Below are 16,405 nucleotides of genomic sequence, written 5' to 3' on the forward strand. Positions count from 1 at the left end.
AGGAGATAGGTGAAAAACCAGAGTAAATCCATTCCAATCCCCCAGCTCAGGCTGCACTGATGGTGGAATCTGGGGGGGGGGAATGAGCAGTTCTGTGGGGGCATGTGAGTGTCAGCGAATTCCCAAATCCCCGTGGGAGAGCCCGAAGTTGGGGCTGTGCAAAGTTTGGGATTTTAAGGCACCGACCTTCCCTGCTCCCGGGTTTTCCAGCTGCTTCCCCGGCCCCGCTGGCCCTGGAGCCCCGTGTTTGGGAGCCGCGTCCATGGGAACGGGACACGCGGGGCGCGGCGGGGGCTCCGCGGGGGATCCCATTCCCAGGGAAACTCCGGCTGCGACCCTCGTGCTGGGGGGTCCCGGGGGGTGCTGGGGGGTCCCGGGGGGTGCCGGGGGCTCCTGTGGAGTGCTGGGGGATCCAAGGGGTGCTGGGGGATCCAAGGGGTGCTGGGGGCTTCAGGGGTGCTGGGGGGTTCATGGGGGTGCTGTGGAGTGCTGGGGGTCCCGGGGGTGCTGAGGGGTCCTGGGGGGTGCTAGGAGGTGCCGGGGTGTGTCAGGGGTGCCGGGGACTCCTGTGGAGTGCTGGGGGGTGCTGGGGATCCAAGGGCTGCTGGGGGTCCCGAGGGGTGCTGGGGGTCCTGGGGATCCAAGGGGTGCTGGGGGTTCAGGGGTGCTGGGGGATCCAAGGGTGCTGGGGGTTCAGGGGTGCTGGGGGGTTCACGGAGGTGCCGGGTGGGTGCTGGGGGGCCCAGTAGTTGCCAGAGAGCCCTGGGGGGGCCCTGAGAGGTCCTGGGGGGTCCTGGGAGGAGCTGAGGGGTTCAGGGAGTTCCTGGGGGTTTAGGGGGTGCCAGGGGCTGCTGAGGGGTTCAGGGCAGAGGGACCGGGGTACCCGAGGTGCCAAGGGGGTGGGGGAACACGGCCCCCTCCCTACCCAGCCCGTGGGCATCAGTCGAAATACTCGGAAATCAAACTGTGAGTGCTCTGAGGAAAACACAAAGGGAAGCATCAGAAATCGGGGAGGTTCCAGCTCAGAACAGAAGGGCTCTGGATCCGGTGTTGGTCCCACAGGGGGACGCTGTACCACCGTAAATGGCAGGTGGTGGGTGTGGGGGTTTTTAGTGCTAACACAGAGGATATGCTGCAGCTGCGAGAACATAACCTTATATTGCAGGTATAGGGATTTATAATGCTAATATAGAGGATATTCAAAATGGAAATTTTATCTGTGAGAAGCATTTGACCATCTGCACTGAGTAAAGGGCTTTGAACCTGGTGTGTAGGACCGTAGGCTGTTTTCAGAGCCTCATAGAATCCCCTGGAGTCACTTATATCTGAGCATAATTGGATTTTTTCTGCTAGATTGGTCCACCACTTGTTCTGGACGTCACGAAGTTTCTGTTGGAGCTTGCTGCATGCGAGTTGAAAGGCTGCTTTTCTTAAATGACAGGACCAGCACGGCCAGGTCAGATATGGCGATGCACTTTCTGAGCCCTCTGCAATAACCAGTGGTGTGAAGCAAGGCTGCGTTCTTGCACCAACTCTATTCACAATATTTTTCAGCTTGATGCTCCAAAGGGCCATGGCAGACCTCGATGATGAAGACGGTGTCTACATTCGATATTGTACTGATGGGAGCCTTTTTAACCTAAGGCAACTGAAGGCCCACACTAAGACCTTAAATCATCTTATCCGTGAGCTGCTTTACGCTGATGATGCCACCCTCGTCACCCACACAGGAGTTCTGCAGCGTTTAACATCCTGCTTTGCAGAGGCTGCTGAGCTTTTTGGGCTGGAAGTCAGCTTGAAGAAAACAGAAGTTTTCTATCAGCCTGCACCTCAGGAAGTCTCCCATCATCCCCATATCACCATTGGTGAATCAGAGCTCAAATCAGTCCAGCAGTTTAATTACCTGGGAAGCATCATCTTCTCGGACAGTAAGATTGATGCAGAAATAGACAACAGGTTAGCAAAGGCGTACTGAGCTTTTTGTGAACTCCATAAAAGAGTGTGGCAAAACAAAAACCTGAAGAAAAGTACTAAGATCAGTGTTTACAGAGCTGTTGTACTGTCTACTCTTTTATATGGATCCGAATCATGGGTCATTTACCGGCATCACTTGCGTCTCTTAGAACGCCTCCATCAGCGCTGCCTCCGTACAATCCTAAACATCCACTGGACTGACTATGTGACCAACACGTCTGTCCTTGAACAGGCAGCAGTCACAGAGCATTGAGGCCATGCTGCTGAGAACACAGCTGTGCTGGGCAGGGCACGTCTCCAGGATGCAGGACTGCCGCCTCCCTAAGATCGTGCTCTGTGGGGAACTTGCCACTGGTGCCGCAAGAGAGGAGCCCCGAAGAGGAGATACAAGGACTGCCTGAAACAATCCCTCACCCTTGGCCATATTGATCACCACCATTGGTCTACCCTGGAGACACACCATCTATAACGCTGCTGCTGCTTTTGAGAACACACACAGGGTCACTCTCGAGGAGAAAAGACAACGCAGAAAGAATCGCGTCTCGTCGATATCACCTGGGGAGTCTTTCTGCTGTGCCTTCTGCAACCGGACTTGTGTATCCCCCCTTGGCCTTTTTAGCCATCAGCGCGCTTGTAGCAAGCGTGGGGAGAGCCCTTCTCAAATCTTCATCAACCATGATGATAGAGGATGTGCTGCAGCTGTGAGAACACAGCCTTACATTGCAGGTATAGGGATTTTTAGTGCTAACGCAGAGGATGTGCTGCTGTGAGAAGATTATCTTATGCTGCAATTGTGAAAACATGATCTGTTGTTCTGATGGCCTTCTGATGGCACCAGGATGTGAAAGATCTACCAAGAGAAACAGCAGCAAAACTAGATACGCAAAACCAGGGTCTCAGCTATCAGAGTGGGAAAGGACATAAAGAATGCTAGAAATAGAGCTGATAGAAGAGTATTGTTAGACAAGTGTATAAAAGACTGCTGCTTGATTCCAATAAACAGTGTTCTCTGCTCATCACATTGGTGTGCTGAGCCGTCCGTGCTCGTGAGAAACCCCCCAGGGGGTACAGACACATCACACCCAGGGACTCCTCTGAGGACAATCCGGGAACAAGTCGGGGTCTCACATCAAACACAAAAGGACCAAACTTCCTGGGGAGTTCAGGAGTTGCTGGAAGAGCTCATCCTGGTTCCCAGAGCTGAGAACAGTGACCTCAGTCTCCGTGTCTATTTATGGTGCTGCATTGTACAGGTGTATGAAAACGTGGTTTTAAAGGGAGAAGGAGAACAAAGGGTGGGAAGTGAGGCTTCCAAGAAAGATTCTGGAAAGCCTCAAAGGAGGGGAAATGTTGGAAAATCTTTCATTGTAACAAAGAGTGTTTAAGCCTTGTGAATTCCTTCAGCCTTAACACACAGGGCTTAGTCCTGTGTTCACCCACATGATTAATTAATGTGTGCAAGGGGATATCTGAGCCTGCAGAATAAAGGCTGGGCCTGGGCAACGCTGATAAGAAGGTGTATCTGGGCCAGACCACAGAGCTGGGGTGCATTCAAGGAGAAGAAACCGTTTTTTTAAGAGGCTTGTGACCATAATATGATAATTTGAGAAATGAGATGTTCCCCAAACAACCCCCAGAGACTCTGACTGAGTTCTGTTCTTCCAACCTTGGAAATGTGAAATTGGGAAAAAGTAGTTAATGCACCAGTTTTTATGAGAGGCAGACTGTCCAGTGCCTGATGAGGAAGAGACACTGAGCAAATTAAAAGCACAAATGTCCTCTGAGGAAAGGAAAAATAAAAGCTCCTATCCCTGAAACTGAGGCTCTGGAAGTTTTGACATCGCCTGAACAACCACGGGGAGGAGAAATCCCAGCTGAGGCAGAAAAGGTGGCTGTTCCCTTGGACTGGGCTGTGGATGGCCTGGGATTCCAAACTCGGCAGAACCTGTGGGAGTGTCACTAAAACCCCAAATCAAACCAGTGAGGCAGAAACAAGCCCCTGTAAAACTGGGTGGGAAGAGGGGCTGGGGAGTTAAGGGATATATTTCAATGACATGGAGGGTTGGTGGGCCTGTGTGTGGGGGGAGGGTGGTGACAGGGACCTGCTGAGGTGACATGTGTGTCGTGTCCCCCCCAGGTGCTGCTGGTGCATCGTGGGGAACATCGGCTGCACCCACCTGCTTGGGGTGGGGACACGGGGGGACACTGTGTGTGTCCCTGTGTCCATGTGTCTCTGTGTCTGCGTGTCCTTGTGTCCCTGTGTCCATGTCCCCCTGTGTCACCGTGTCCCTGTGTCCATGTCCCCCTGTGTCCTTGTGTCCCCTGTCCGTGTGTCCCCGTGTTGATGTGTCTGTGTGTCCATGTGTGTCCCGTGTCCATGTCCCCCTCTGTCCCTGTACCTGCCTGTCCCTCGGCCCAGCTGATGCCAAGGGGGGCAGGTGGTGACACTGTGTGTGTGTGCTCATGTCCATGTGGCCCCATGTCCCTGTCCCCCCGTGTCCATGCCTGTGTGTCCCTTGTCCCAGCTGACACCACCACCTGCCACGTGCACTGACCCTGCTGCTCCGGTGGCTCCGGGGGTCCCGGCAGTGCTGGGGTGGGTGGTGACACCGTGTATGTGTCTGTGTGTCCCCATTTCCACGTGTCCATGTCCGTGTGTCCCTGTCCCAGGTGATGCCACCATCCCTGATGTGCAGCTGACCCTGGTGCTCCTCGGGGGGCTCGGGGGCTGCCACCGCCCCAGGGCCTGTCCCCAACATCCCAACCCCGACAGTGGGGCCGGGGCTGGTCGAGGCCTTGGGAGGGGACACGGCCTGGACAGCAGAGCCCAGGGACCCCAGGGACAGCCCAGGCTGCAGGACCCTGGCTCAGACACAGAAGCTCAGGAGGAAGGGGGGACGTTCCTTATTTACAGCCTTGGCCTTCTGGAGCAGCCGTTCCATGGGCTGGAGCCCCACTTTCCGGGAACTGGGCAGACCTCCCGTTGAATGGGAGTAGAGAATAAAATCTTCGGGTTCTTTCCCTTTGCTTGTGCAACCTTTGCTTTTGCTTTTGTTTTTCATGAATTATCTCAGCCCACCACTCAGCTGGGTGGGAGAAGAGGAGGGTTTATCAGGGGGTTCCTTTGTGTCCTGGGGGGTGGAAGGGCAGCAGCTGGGAGAAAAATCTGGATCCAAGCCCAACCATCCCGGCTATAAAAAGCCAGAGCAGCCCCGTGTCCCCCTTCTGCAGGAACTCAGTGGGGGGGCCAGGAGCAGCACCCAGACCCCACACCCACTGCAGGGCACAGGTAACACTTGAGGCTGGGGTCCCGGGGTGACGCCGTGGGGCTGCGGGGGCCGGGGTGCTGGGCACGGGGGGTGACAGCCCGTGGGACCAGGGTCGGGGTCAGGGCAGTGCTGGGACGTGGCCGGGGGGCTCCTGGCCAGGGGTGCAGGTGGGGGTGTCCCCCTCTCCCCGGGCTGACCCCGCTCCCCCTCCCCACCTCCCCAGGCCCTCACAGAGGAAGAGGCCGTGGCCCCAGCTGCGTCCCCACAGTGCCTGGGCGGGTCCTTGGGGAGTCTCTGCCCACCATGGAGCTCCTGCCACTGCTGCTGGTGCTGCTGGCTGTGACCTCAGCCACTGGCATCGAGGAGGTGGCACTGGACATGGCCCCCAACGCCTTCGATGACCAGTACCGGGACTGCCGGAGCAAAATGTTGAGGGTGCTGCCGGAGCTCAACCGCTCTGAGTTCACCACGAACAGCATCTATGCCGGGGTCTGGGTCAAGGCCACTGCCATGTGGCAGGAAGAGGATCTCCAGGAGAACCAGCTGCAGCCAGAACAGGCCATCGCCCTGCTGGCATACACAGACAACGACCTGTACCCGGAATTCAACGCCGCTGTGCGCGAGGCCGCGAGATCCCGCCAGGAGTACCTGTGCAACTTCCCCTTCAAGGTGCTGCATTTCCTGCTGACCACGGCAGTGCATGACCTGCGGGCTGCCCAGCCCCAGGGCACCTGCCTCCACGTGTACCGGGGGGTCCGAGGTATCCGGTTCACTGCCAAGCCCGGGGATATCGTCCGCTTTGGCCAGTTCACCTCCAGCTCCCGGAACAAAACAGTGGCTGAGAGGTTCGGCACTGACACCCTCTTCGAGCTGGACACCTGCCATGGCACTAACATCTAGGGCTTCTCCGAGTACCCTGAGGAGAAGGAAGTCCTCATCCCACCCTTTGAAACCTTTAGGGTCACCAGTGTCACCCGCCAAGGGGCCAAAACCCACATCCAGCTCAGCCCCCACAGCGTGCATAGCAACTACAGCTGTGCGTGGCTCCGAGGTGACATCCCTGGGGTGGGGACACCCGTGGCTGGGTGCGGGGACACGGTGGGGGTGGCAGCAGGGCACCAGCTCTGCTGGGACAGGGGCAAGGGGGGTAGGACAGGGGATGGGGGTGGTGGGGCTTGGGACATCACACAGCTCCAGCTGCTCTCCTGGCATGGGATGGATTGCTCTGGGCTGGGATTGGGATGGGGAATGGGATGGGATAAATTGGATGGTGAGGGGCGGGATGGATTGGATTGAGATGGGAGGGGATGGGATGACACAACACAGTATGGCAGGGCATGATATGTGGGACAGCTGGGTCTGGTGGGAAACCCACCAACTGCCCCAACCTCCCCTTGGATGCTCCAGATACCCCCTGACTCCCCCTGAACCCTCCACCAGCTCCTCCTGACCCCCTTCCTTTGCCCCCACAGGCAGCAGTGTGCCAAGGGACACCCCACACCTCGGGGGGCTCCTCCTGGCAGCCCTGGCCCTGGCAGTGGCCACCGGCACCCCCTGAGCCACGAGGACACTGCTGTCACCTCTGCCACCGTGTCCGGCCAAGACGAGGGCTCAGGAACGGAGCCACCGGTGTCACCAGGACGGCAGGACAGGCTGGGGGCACGGGGACCCCCCGCTGCAGGGGGACACTGGACAAGCCCAGCAGGCGCCCTCCCTGAGCCATGGCTGGGGTGTTGGGGTGCAGCTGAGGGGGCTCATGGAGGGGGGCACAGGGTGGATTTGCTTCTCTTTTGGGCTTTTTTTTCTCCCTCACAATATTTTAACTTTCCAATTATTAAAGTGGTTTTAGCTCAATCCACCAGTTTCCTTCTCACTCCTGGCACTGACCCCTCCTCGCCCAGGGGGCTGCTGAGGACCCCCAGGTCGTGGGGCAGCTGCTCAGGTTCCCAAACTGAGGAAGCCCCTGTAGAGCTGGATCACAGCCCTGGGGCTGCCTCGGCAAAGCAGCAAAGCATGGAAGGGAACGTGCAGCGAGTTGGCAAAGGTCACTCTGCTGCTCACTGGATGGTAAGGGCACACAGAGAAAAAGTAAAAGAAAATCTAAAATCAGTCAATCTAAACCCAAAATTAACCCAGCCTGATTTTCTTATCAATTCAGATGACTCAAGAACCTGAGAGCAACACCCCTGGGACATTTGCTGTAGCACTTCACACTCGTGAGTTAAAGAGTTTGTACAAGGAACGTGCAGGTGTGTGCACAGGTGTACAGACAGGGTCACATAGAGTGGATTTGATCATTGTCATTTTCCATCCTGGCCACTGACTCTGGCCAGAAACTCTCCAGGAAAGTTCAATAATGAAAAAGTTGTTGCACTTGGGCTGTTCTTCAAGCAGCAAAAATCACTTCCCAAGGCTGTTCATTAAAGCAGGAGCTCGCTATCCAGCACGAGATCCCGATAAGCTCGAGAGCAGCTCGGCACAGGTGCTGCTCGTCAAGGGCTGACGAGCATTTGGGAGCTCACGGAGCGGCCCGCGGGGGAGGGACGGAGGGAGGCACCGCCGCACATCTCTTTCTGGGCAAGCCTCGTCTTTCCCTCAGGAAACCCCTTCTCTTTCAAACCGGGGCAGGTTTCCCCTGTAGCCCGCACGTGCCCGTGGCTCCCGTGGAGTGGCGGGGCGGGAATGGCGCAGGGAAAGCAGCGCGGCGGCGGCCGCGCCTCCCGCGGCTGCAGCTGCGAGGGTCGAGGCCAGGAGGCAGCGCGGGCTGATCCCGCTGCGGAGCGTCCGCCCCGTCCCGGCACCGGGGGGGTCCGGGCACGGCCTGGGGGAGAGGCACAGGAAAGCACAGCCGGGCCCAGCCCTGCCATGGGCAGGGACACCTCCCACCAGCCCGGGGAGCTCCAAGCCCCCAAGTGGGAAGCCATTCCCCCTTGTCCTGGCACTCCAGGCCAGTCGCCAGAGCAGAGAGCAGATGAGGTGGGTTAAAGTAAGAAGGAAACTCATGGGTTGTGCTAAAACCACTTTAATAACTGCAAAGAAAAGTTAAATTATTGGAAGGAAGAAAAAAAGCCCAAATGAGAAGCAAATCCTCCCTGTGCCCCCTCCATGACCCCCCTCAGCTGCACCCCAACACCCCAACCATGGCTCAGGGAGGGCGCCTGCTGGGCTTGCCCAGTGTCCCCCTGCAGCGGGGGGTCCCCATGCCCCCAGCCTGTCCTGCCATCCTGATGACACCGGTGGCTCCGTTCCTGAGCCCTCGTCTTGGCCGGACACGGTGGCAGAGGTGACAGCAGTGTCCTCGTGGCTCAGGGGGTGCCGGTGGCCACTGCCAGGGCCAGGGCTGCCAGGAGGAGCCCCCGAGGTGTGGGGTGTCCCTTGGGACACTGCTGCCTGTGGAGACAGGAGAAGGGGGTCAGGAGGAGCTGGTGGGGGTCTCAGGGGGAGTCAGAGGGTATCTGGAGGATCCAAGGGGAGATTGGGGCAGTTGGTGGGTTTCCCACCAGACCCAGCTGTCCCACAATTCACACCCTGCCATGTTGTGTTGTGTCATCCCATCCCCTCCCATGTCAATCCAATCCATCCCACCCCTCACCATCCAATTTATCCCATCCCATTCCCCATCCCAATCCCAGCCCAGAGCAATCCATCCCATGCCAGGAGAGCAGCTGGAGCTGTGTGATGCCCAAAGCCCCACCATCCTCATCCTCTGCCCCACCACCATTGCCCCTGTCCCAGCAGAGCTGGTGCCCTGCTGCCACCCCTGCCCTGCCCCGCACCCAGCCACGGGTGTCCCCACCCCAGGGATGTCACCTGAGAACAAGGCACAGCTGTAGTTGCTGTGCATTCCGTGGGGGCTGAGCTGGATGTGGGTTTTGGCCCCTTGGCGGGTGACACTGGTGACCCTAAAGGTCTCAAATGGTGGCATGAGGACTTCCTGCTGCCAAGGGTACATGGAGAAGTTCTGGATGGCAGCGCCATGGCAGGTGTCCAGCTCGAAGAAGGTGTCGGTGCCGAACCTCTCAGCCACTGTTTTGTTCCGGGAGCTGGAGGCGAAGTGGCCAAAGCGGACGATATCCCCGGGCTTGGCAGTGAACCGGATACCTCGGACCCCCCGGTACACGTGGAGGCAGGTGCCCTGGGGCTGGGCAGCCCGCAGGTCATCCAGGGCCTCGGTCAGCAGGAAATGCACTACCTTGAAGGGGAAGTTGTCCAGATATTCCTGGCGGGAGCGTCCAGCCATGGGCACAGCCCTGTTGAAGTCCTTGTACAGGTTTGTATTCAGGGTGTACGCCCTGAGGGCGATGGCCTCTTCCTGCCGTTTCAGAGACCCCAGGTGTTTGTTCCAGCTGGCAGCGGCCATGGCCCAAGCTGTGGCGAAGGCACTGTTGGTGGTGAACTCAGAGCGGTTGAGGTTCGGCAGAGCATTCAACATTTTGCTCCGGCAGTCCCGGTACTGGTCATCGAAGGCGTTGGGGGCCATGTCCAGTGCCACCTCCTCGATGCCAGTGGCCGGGGTCACAGCCAGCAGCACCAGCAGCAGTGGCAGGAGCTCCATGGTGGGCAGAGACTCCCCAAGGACCCACCCAGGCACTGTGGGGACGCAGCTGGGGCCGCGGCCGCTTCCTCTGTGAGGGCCTGGGGAGGTGGGGAGGGGGAGCGGGGTCAGCCCGGGGAGAGGGGGACACCCCCACCTGCACCCCTGGCCAGGAGCCCCCCGGCCACGTTCCAGCACTGCCCTGACCCCGACCCTGGTCCCACGGGCTGTCGCCCCCCCTGCCCAGCACCCCGGCCCCCGCAGCCCCACAGCATCACCCCGGGACCCCAGCCTCAAGTGTTACCTGTGCCCTGCAGTGGGTGTGGGGTCTGGGTGCTGCTCCTGGCCCCCCCACTGAGCTCCTGCAGAGGGGGACACGGGGCTGCTCTGGCTTTTTATAGCCGGGATGGTTGGGTTTGGATCCGCACCCTCCTCCTGGCGCACCCAGAGCAGCCTTTGCCCTCTCTGACTGATGGGAATGGAAATTTCCTTGTAAACCCCTTCTTCTCCTACCCAGCTGTGATGGGCTGAGATAATTCATGAAAAACAAAAGCAAAAGTAAAGGTTGCACAAGCAAAGGGAAAGAACTCGAAGATTTTATTGTTTACTCCCATTCAACAGGAGGTCCTCCCAGTTCCCGGAAAGTGGGGCTCCAGCCCATGGAACGGCTGCTCCAGGAGGCCAAGGCTGTAAATAAGGAATGTCCCCCCTTCCTCCTGAGCTTCTGTGTCTGAGCCAGGGTCCTGCAGCCTGGGCTGTCCCTGGGGTCCCTGGGCTCAGCTGTCCAGGCCGTGTCCCCTCCCAAGGCCTCGACCAGCCCCGGCCCCACTGTCGGGGTTGGGATGTTGGGGACAGGCCCTGGGGCGGTGGCAGCCCCCGAGCCCCCCGAGGAGCACCAGGGTCAGCTGCACATCAGGGATGGTGGCATCACCTGGGACAGGGACACACGGACATGGACACGTGGAAATGGGGACACACAGACACATACACGGTGTCACCACCCACCCCAGCACTGCCGGGACCCCCGGAGCCACCGGAGCAGCAGGGTCAGTGCACGTGGCAGGTGGTGGTGTCAGCTGGGACAAGGGACACACAGGCATGGACACAGGGGCACAGGGACATGGGGCCACATGGACATGGGCACACACACACAGTGCCACCACCTACCCCCCTTGGCATCAGCTGGGCCGAGGGACAGGCAGGTACAGGGACAGAGGGGGACATGGACGCAGGGACACACATGGACACACAGACACATCAACACAGGGACACACGGACAGGGGACACAAGTGTAACAGTTAATAAAAGCAAAGGTGGATAATTTGCTAATCAAATTAACTTTGTAATGTTAGTGGTTAGTTTTGAATTACAGGTGTCAAACCACAATGTTGTGTTACTATGGCAAGCTCTATCTTATTATGCTAAACAAGCTCTGAATGTGAGCTTTGAATGTGTCTGTGAAAATGTGGGGGAAAGGAGTCGTCCAGAGGAGTAGGAGGAGCTGAATCTGTTGTCTTCCCGCCTTCATCCAGGACCTGCTGCTGTCATCTGGGACCGCCTGAAGGGGAGGGGATAGCAGCACATCTAAAAGACCGGTGCTGGCCTTTTTGTGCGTGAATCGTTGGCAGGGCAGGAGACTCCCCCGGTCGCCCAGCGCCGTTTTGCTCATTTGCCTTTAATAAAATTTAATATTTTCCATTTTGTATTTGTGGTCTGGTGACTGTAACAATTTGGTGCCGTGATTTTTTGCTCCCATGGGCAATTTTGAGGTGGAATTGCCCGGTATACCCTTGAATAGTCCCTTGGGAATAACGATAAAATACTGGAATGATTACCCCTCTGGAGGAGGGAAGTCAAGGGAAAAGATGGTACATTATTGTACGGAAGCCTGGGGAGGAAAGCAGATAAGATTAGATCATTTATATTGGCCAGTTTATGGCACATTTGAGGACTGGATTTGCCAGGCTCTGACCATTTATGTGAATAGTAAGGAACCCTTCTGTTCAGAAGAGAGCGAGTATGCCAGTATACGGACAAGGTCAGGCACTAGAAACCTGTTTGGGAATTTTCCACACATCCCACCTGTACCTGCTCCCGCAATGGCCCCTCAGCCCACTGTCATAACAGCATCGGCCCTGTTGCCATCCTGTCCCCCCTCCCCTGCCACGGTACAGGAACCCTCTTCCCCAGATACTGCATCCCCATCCACACTCCCGGTTACTGAACAAATGCAGTTGTACCCCTGAAGGGAAATTGCCATGGGAGGACGCCAGCAAGGGGTAGGATTCGTGTCGGTCCCCTTAAGTTCAGGGGATGTTAGAGAGTTTAAAAAGGAAATGGAGAATTTATTAGAAAACCCCCTCGGTGTAGCTGAGAGGTTCGATCAGTTTTTGGGTCCTAATATATACACATGGGATGAAATGCAGGCAATATTGGGAATATTATTTACAGCTGAGGAATGGGAAATGATTAGAAGGGCAGGGATGAGAAATTGGAACCAAAGACATCAACAAGGACCAGCTGCGGATGTAAAGTGGCCCCTTCAGGGGCCCAACTGGGACAACCAGGACCCAGCCCATAGGAATCATATGTCCGATTTAGGGACAATCATAGTGCAGGGCATCAGGGAAGCTGTCCCCAGGGGACAGAACATTAATAAGGCATTTAGAGAACAACAGAAAAAGGATGAGACTCCTACCGACTGGCTGGAAAGGTTAAGAAAGAGCTTACAGCTCTATTCCGGTCTAGACCCCGATACTCCAATAGGGCAAGCTTTACTCAAAACACAGTTTGTAGCAAAATCATGGGAAGATATTAGAAAGAAGTTAGAGAAAACTGAGGATTGGCAAGAGCGAGGGTTAGATGAATCATTGAGAGAGGCTCAGAAGGTATATGTACGAAGGGATGAGGAGAGTCAAAAGAAACAGGTAAGGATTTTTATGACAGCAGTGAGGGGGGGACGGAAAGAGAATAACAAGCAGAGGCGTGGGACCCCTCGTGGGTCTGACAAACGAGCAGTCCCAAATAACCAAAAACAGACGGGTCAGACAGAAGTAGAATGCTATTACTGCCACAAGAAAGGACATTTGAAAAGGAATTGCAGGAAGTGTATGCAGGATGAGCAAATATTTCAAGAGGATTAGGGGGGTCAGGGGCTCTGTTTGCTGGGGACCAGGACAAATACAGAGCCCTTGATAAAATTAAAATTGGGTCCCCAGCAACAAGAATTTGAGTTCCTGGTGGACTCAGGAGCAGAGAGATCAACTGTTCAGGAAATACCTTGGGGCTGTGTAGAATCCTCAGACTCGGTACAAGTTATAGGGGCAAAAGGAGAACCATTTAGGGTACCCCTTATTAAGAATGTAGAAATAGAGACTCCTAAGAAATATGCTGTGGGATCATTTTTGTTAGTCCCTGAAGCAGAATATAATTTATTGGGAAGGGATTTAATGACTGAATTAGGAATAGGTTTAGAAGCAAAGGAACATGGATTACAAGTAAAGTTATATGCTCTTACAGTTGAAGATATGGAAAAGATAAACCCTGAAGTCTGGTATACTCCAGACTCTGTGGGGAAATTAAATATAAAACCATTTGGAAGTCATTATTCAGAATCCTGAGGAACCAAATAGAGTAAAACAATACCCTATTTCCTATGAAGGAAGGGTAGGATTAAAACCTACTATAGAAAGGCTTATCACACAGGGACTATTGGAGCCTTGTATGTCACCACATAATACCCCTATTTTACCAGTAAGGAAACCTGATGGAACCTATTGATTAGTCCAAGATCTGAGAGAAGTGAATAAGAGAACAGTCACCCGATTTCCAGTGGTTGCTAACCCATACACTTCACTGAATCAACTCACCCCCAGCCATAAATGGCACAGTGTAATAGACCTGAAAGATGCCTTTTGGGCTTGTCCCCTTAAGGAAGAAAGCAGAGACTATTTTGCCTTTGAATGGGAAGACCCTGAAACCCACTGAAAGCAACAGCTGAGGTGGACAGTTTTACCCCAGGGGTTCACAGAGTCCCCCAACTTATTTGGACAAGCTTTAGAACAATTATTGGAACCTTTTGGGACACACCAAGGTACTGTGCTAATCCAATATGCAGATGACTTACTAATTGCGGGAGAGAACCCAGAGACAGTTAGAGAAGAGAGTATTAGATTACTAAACTTTTTGAGTTCAAAAGGATTAAAAGTGTCAAAATCAAAGTTACAGTTTACTGAGGAGGAAGTTAAATATCTGGGACATTGGTTAAGTAAAGGACACAAGAGACTGGACCCCGAACGAGTAAATGGAATTCTGTCTTTGCAGGCACCTAAAAACAAAAGACAGATAAGGCAATTATTAGGATTATTGGGGTACTGCCGACAATGGATTGAAAACTATAGCAGTGAAGTTAAATTCTTATATGAAAAATTAACAAAGGACGGATTAATCAAATGGAATCATGAAGATGAGGAGCAATTAAAGAGATTAAAAGAAGGTCTAATAAATGCTCCGGTATTAAGTCTGCCCGACATCCGAAAACCATTTTATCTTTTTGTGAATACTGAAAATGGGACAGCCCATGGAGTCTTAACTCAAACATGGGCAGGACAAAAGAAACCAGTAGGATACTATTCTAAATTATTAGATCCACTAAGTCGAGAGTGCCTACCTGTCTGCGAGCTGTTGTAGCACCATCTTTATTGGTAGAAGAAACCAGAAGAATAACCTTTTTGGAGGGGAGCTGAAGGTTTTTACCCCTCATAATATAAGAGGAATCTTTTACAACAAAAAGCTGATAAATGGGTAACAGATAGTCGCCTGCTAAAATATGAAAGTGTCCTACTACGCTCACCCAAGTTAGAATTAGAGATGACAAATTTGCAAAATCCGACCCAAATCTTATGTGGGGAACCTGAAAGAGAATTAGAACATGATTGCTTACAAGCCAGAAAAAGTTGCTGTAGTACACGTAAAAAGCCACCAAAAAGGACTAAAGGCCACAGTTAGGGGAAATAACCTAGCAGATGAAGAAGCAAAAAGAGCAGCTTTATTAGTATTAAATAACTCGAAACCCGAAAATTTAAATCTCCCCAAAAGCTTTAGCAACCAAGAAAAAGAAAAATTACAACAAGTAGGGGCAAAGGAAGAAAATAATAGATGGATGTTACCAGATGGTCGAGAAATACTCCCAAAGGGCCTTGCTCAAAGGATTAGGGCTGAATTACATGAACAAACACATTGGGGAACACAAGCCTTAATAGATCAATTCGAAAGTAAATATGTTTGTGTTGGGGCAAATGGAATTGCAAAAAGGATTCTAGAGGGATGCATAACTTGCCAAAAAAGTGAACAAAAGGCAACTGAGAGAGAGGATTCAAGGAGGCCGAGAGATAGCTAAAAAACAAGACACAGCTAAAATACAAGCAGACATTACTGAATTACCTAAAGTAGGGAGGTATCGTTACTTATTACTATTAGTAGACCATCTTATTTTGTAGAAGCTTTTCCTGTAGCACGATGTGCGGCCAAAACAGTGATTAAGATTTTATTGGAAGAAATAATTCCGAGATATGGTATTGTAACCATCGTAGATTCAGACAGGGGACCACATTTTACCTCTAGAATAATTAAAGAAACAGCGGAGCTTCTTGGAACTAAGTGGGAATATCACACACCTTGGCACCCACAAAGTTGAAAGGATGAATGGAGAAATTAAAAAGCACTTTTAACTAAATTGATGATGGAAACTAAAATGACTTGGGTAAAACATTTACCATTAGGTAAAATGTTGTATATTCAGACCCAACCATGTGCTGATACAGGGATCTCACCATCTGAAATGATATATGACGCCATATGATTTTGGTGGCCCTCTGGAACATCCGAAAATAGAAGATAACTTTTCTAAGGGAATATATAATTGAATTAATGAAGAGAAGACAGGAGCTAAGAAAAAGGGTAACAGGAACTCCTCAGTTTCTCCCTCTGTGCTGTGAAGTAGAAACTGAAATACCTGAACCATGGAGGGAACTTTGGGGTATATCTTGATAAAGCACCCCACTTTGGGGCATGTGGGGTGGGTGATTTGTAAATGCATCCAGTGTGACAAGAAATGGTTTTGTGCTTCGACCTTACGTCATATTCATTGTATGGACTGTAGAGACCGTCCCTTGGTTGTAAGGGAACAAAGAACTAGTGTGAAAGTTTGTAAAATTACTTTGTGGGTGGGAATTATTAATGCCTGAAACCTGGGAAATATAAGAGAAAGATTGGCATAACACTATAAATGTTAATAAAAGCAAAGGTGGATAATTTGCCAATCAAATTAAATTTGTAATGCTAGTGGTTGGTTTGAACTGCAGGTGTCAAGCCTCAGTGTTGTGTTAACTCTGGCAAGCTGTATCTTGTTGTGTTGAATAAGTTCTGAATTTAAGTTTTGGGTGTGCCTGTAAAAATGTAGGTTGGGGGGAAGTCGTCCAGAGGAACAGGGGGAGGAAATTTTAAATTTTATATTTGTGGTCTGGTGGCTATAACACACAGGCTGCAGCTTCCCCAAAGAGTCTCACTCTCTCTAGATGTGCTGGTGGGAGGAGATCCCCCCCAAAAGGTGGGGGCAGCAGCACCAGCC

The 16,405-nt window shown here is 53.2% G+C and overlaps 1 protein-coding gene and 1 pseudogene across 1 annotated transcript; one reads left to right on the forward strand and one right to left on the reverse strand.

Moving 5' to 3' along the window:
• Positions 1–939: 939 nt before the first annotated feature.
• On the reverse strand, positions 940–10,200 carry LOC126648294 (uncharacterized). The gene is given in 11 exon segments (XM_050331081.1): positions 940–975; positions 1,228–1,243; positions 5,295–5,320; positions 5,546–5,722; positions 5,841–6,061; positions 7,892–8,064; positions 8,464–8,633; positions 8,871–8,929; positions 8,932–9,015; positions 9,018–9,878; positions 10,082–10,200. Coding segments are annotated over 10 exon segments (1,743 nt in total). The 5' UTR covers positions 9,799–9,878; positions 10,082–10,200.
• Positions 5,547–6,891, forward strand: LOC126648310 (erythroblast NAD(P)(+)--arginine ADP-ribosyltransferase-like; annotated as a pseudogene).
• Positions 10,201–16,405: the final 6,205 nt, after the last annotated feature.

Source organism: Myiozetetes cayanensis, unplaced genomic scaffold (assembly GCF_022539395.1).
Source record: "Myiozetetes cayanensis isolate MyiCay16 unplaced genomic scaffold, myiCay2020 scf48, whole genome shotgun sequence".
Lineage (NCBI taxonomy): Eukaryota > Metazoa > Chordata > Aves > Passeriformes > Tyrannidae > Myiozetetes > Myiozetetes cayanensis.